Here is a 3,609-nt window from a genome sequence, read left to right as displayed (position 1 = left end):
GCAAATGGGATAAACCCATAAAAACAACGAGCAGCCACATAAATGCAAATAATAATATAAAGTTTAAACGGAACAGTAGAGAAAATCCGATCAAGAATGACAAAACAAACTAAATATCCACTGGAAAAAAAAATAAAAATATATATATATATATATATACATACATATACACACACTATACAGATATATAAAAACATTTACAAAAACTGAAATACTATTAGGCTAGCACTTATTCTCTTTTGTTCAAATGGTGGCTCTGAAAAGAGCCGTTTGGTTTGATAGATGAACAGCTTATCCACCGAATCCGTACAGGGTTCGGCCTTGTCTCTTCAAAGCGTAGACGACATCCATGGCGGTGACGGTCTTTCTCTTAGCATGCTCGGTGTATGTGACGGCATCACGGATGACATTTTCAAGGAATACTTTTAATACACCACGGGTCTCTTCGTAGATGAGACCTGAGATACGCTTTACACCACCACGACGAGCAAGGCGACGGATAGCTGGTTTGGTGATACCCTGGATGTTATCACGCAACACCTTACGATGACGCTTAGCGCCTCCTTTTCCAAGCCCTTTTCCTCCTTTACCACGTCCAGACATATTGATTACTGTTAATATTCGAAGTTCGATCCGAAGTGTGATGTTGGCTAGAATTCGCTAAATTAATATAGCCTGTATACGGACGTAATATGAATTACCGAGTATTGTTTGGTAAGTCATGCACTGACCTTGTGCACTTGCATTGAATAGCGGGAGTTTTTAAAGAAGGTAGATTGCGCTAAATTCTAGACAGAGGTCTAATTATTTGCTTTTGTTTGTGTCCTTTGATATTTTTAAGCTACAGCTTCATTTTTAAATTATCTTGCTTTTCCTTTTTGGCGCGAATTTCCCACTGCGTATAGTCTGTTGATTGATTCCTATTTGAAAGTTTATAAACCATCACTAGATAGCACGGTACCTGTTCATGAAATTAGTAATATTTATTAAGATGTTGATTGCTATAAGTATATTAATATTAATCTATTGTTTTATAAATGCATATGAATATACATCTCATTACCGCGATAACAATTTCAATAAGTTGCACAATCATTTTAAAAAACCTTCGCCTCGAGCACTACTGCTGTAGATTTGTGCGCTTTACAATTTTTGTTATTATTATTGTTATTATTAAAACACAAATAACTTTCAGTTTTGGCTATCTAAAAAAAAAAGTTCTAGACCCAACATTGTTTATCAGACCCAAAATATTCTACAGTTAGCAGATAATAATTTTAGGCTATTTCTACTTAGACAATTTTGTGGTTGTGCGGACTTCCAATTATACGACCATGAGTTTAGGGGTCAGATCTAGGGAACAAAAAAATAATGCAGAAGTTAGAGAGTATGAATGTAAACCCATATTATATAACCATAGAGAAAATAGAATAGTTTTATTTTCTCTATGATATAACTGTGGCTATACTACTTTTTCAATTCAATAATAATTTTATTCCAATATCAAACAATACAATTATCAGCAAAAGAAATACAAAGGTAGTGGATAAAGGAATGGGTTACAAAATAAGCAAGAAAATGCTTTAAATATGTAACCCTGCAAAAAAAACATTAATTAATACATATAAACACAATATACAAAATTATAAAGAGTATAACATCAAGAAATAGCATAAAAAATATATGGACCTATCATAGTTAACATTTATTTTTATGTTTTTCTATAAGATACTGAGACAATTGCTTTTTAAATTTGCTTATTGAGTCTAACTCTTTTAATTCATCATTTAAATTATTCCAAATTTTTTCCCATTGATAAGATATAGATTGTTGCCCTACGCTTGTTATTTCGATTTCTAGTGCTATAGTTATGGAATGATTCAAATGTCTTAAATAGGTTGTTAAATGATACAGGCAGTAGATTCTTATAATATTGGTACATAAATATGGCACAGTTTTTTAAGTAAAGATCAAAAATATTTAATGTTTGAGTAATAATAAACAAAGGATTTGAAGGATGCAAGCGGTCAACATGACAGATATTTTTTAATGTATTTTTTGGAGTATGTACAAACGATTTTAATTACTAGCAGACGTGGTAACCAATGATGTAATTGCATAAGTTAATCTAGGATGTATAAGTGCATTGTATATTGTTAACATTATTTTACTTGATAATATTGGTTTGACTAATATAGCCCAAAACACCAAGGTAAATACAGTAGCATCCTTCTTTAAATGTTTATAGCACCCCACTTATGTTCTCCATCAAACATATCAGATATAAGCTGATGATAAAGTCATGCTGTGTGAAGAGTCTAGTAATAAACTTAAACTTGCTTTTAACTGTATGCTTTGTGTCAAAACAGTCATAATATGAAATGGAAATTAATAAATCATGTCGGCCCTAAGTCATATTTATAAACGTGAAATGGAACATAATTTTATTGATTCGCATGACTTTAATAAAATTGTTAAGGAAAATCACTTTGGGTGTGCGTGTGTGTATATATATATGTACATTATATACATTAGGAAAACCAAGGAAAGAAAATATTGGTATGCCACCAGATAATCTGAAATAGAATGTAAAGTACAGAAAAATGCAAACCAAGAGTACTAGAATGCTCTTAAAAGATGTGTAATGGACTATATCTAATATATATTTAATTTAACGTAAAAAGCTATTGATCTCTTTTGTTCAAATAGTGGCTCTGAAAAGAGCCGTTTGGTTTGAGAAATACACCATCTACTTCTTAGATTTCTTTGGAGACTTAGCAGCCTTCTTGGCTTTTGGCTTCTTTGCCGTAACTTTTTTAGGAGACTTTGTCTTCTTTGGCTTGGTCGCTTTCTTCTCTGACTTTTTTGCCTTCTTTGGTGACTTGGAAGCCTTCTTTGCTGGCTTCTTAGCCTTCTTGGCAGCTGGTTTCTTAGCTTTCTTTACAGCTTTCTTTACAGCTTTCTTTTCTTTTTCTGCTGCTGCCTTCTTCTTAGCCTTTTCTTTTTTAGTCTTTGCAGCTGCATCTGCTTTGGCTGAAGCCTGGTTTAGTTTGAACGATCCGCTAGCGCCTGTGCCTTTGGGCTGGGCTAGTTTTCCGCTATCGACCCCGCGTTTTAAAGCGATCTTAAGGTGGGTGTTCATGCTACCAGCATCAACCTTGTAGTTGGCTTGAATGTACTTGGCGATTGCCTGACGAGAAGAACCATTTCTTTCTTTCAAAGCACCGATGGCAGCAGTGATCATCTCAATGTAAGTTGGATGAGATGCTGGCTTTTTAGGAGCAGCCTTCTTAGCTTTGGTTTGTTCAGTCATTTTGTAAGGAACTGTTTACTAGCGACAACGAGTTTAGACGTTACTTGAACTGTAAATGCCGAAGGTAAACAAATCCGCTAATTTGTATACGTTCAAAGCGGACCTGGTATGCAACACTTAATAGGATCGTTGTGAAGACATTGTTGCATTGGCGCGTATTTTCAAACTTCCATGCCAGGCGTATTGAAAATCATTATAATAGAAGAAAATCATTATAGTTCACATTACAATATTATTAGGTACTTTATATGGACTTTCATTACTTCAGTATAGGTTTTGTTAATTATGTATGTGTG

The 3,609-nt window shown here is 33.7% G+C and overlaps 3 protein-coding genes across 3 annotated transcripts in view; all 3 read right to left on the bottom strand.

Moving 5' to 3' along the window:
- Positions 1 to 652, bottom strand: part of LOC117101569 (histone H3-like) — a 3,827-nt gene extending 3,175 nt beyond the window's left edge. Inside the window, exon 1 of the mRNA XM_033241551.1 lies at positions 300 to 652. Within this exon, the coding sequence (XP_033097442.1) occupies positions 300 to 603 (304 nt within the window). The 5' untranslated portion in view covers positions 604 to 652. The remainder of the gene's footprint in view (positions 1 to 299) is intronic.
- Positions 1 to 3,609, bottom strand: part of LOC117101566 (histone H2B, gonadal-like) — a 15,989-nt gene that overhangs the window by 5,680 nt on the left and 6,700 nt on the right. The gene's annotated exons all lie outside the window — the stretch shown is intronic.
- Positions 2,707 to 3,357, bottom strand: LOC117101563 (histone H1.1, embryonic-like). Its single transcript, XM_033241545.1, has one exon. The coding sequence runs from the start codon at positions 3,311 to 3,313 to the stop codon at positions 2,750 to 2,752; it is 564 nt and encodes a 187-aa protein (XP_033097436.1). The 5' UTR covers positions 3,314 to 3,357; the 3' UTR covers positions 2,707 to 2,749.

Source organism: Anneissia japonica, unplaced genomic scaffold, assembly GCF_011630105.1.
Source record: "Anneissia japonica isolate Jap-2015-1 unplaced genomic scaffold, ASM1163010v1 scaffold17412_len611537_cov169, whole genome shotgun sequence".
In the NCBI taxonomy this organism is placed as follows: domain Eukaryota; kingdom Metazoa; phylum Echinodermata; class Crinoidea; order Comatulida; family Comatulidae; genus Anneissia; species Anneissia japonica.
This window is presented reverse-complemented; position numbering and strand designations above follow the sequence as displayed.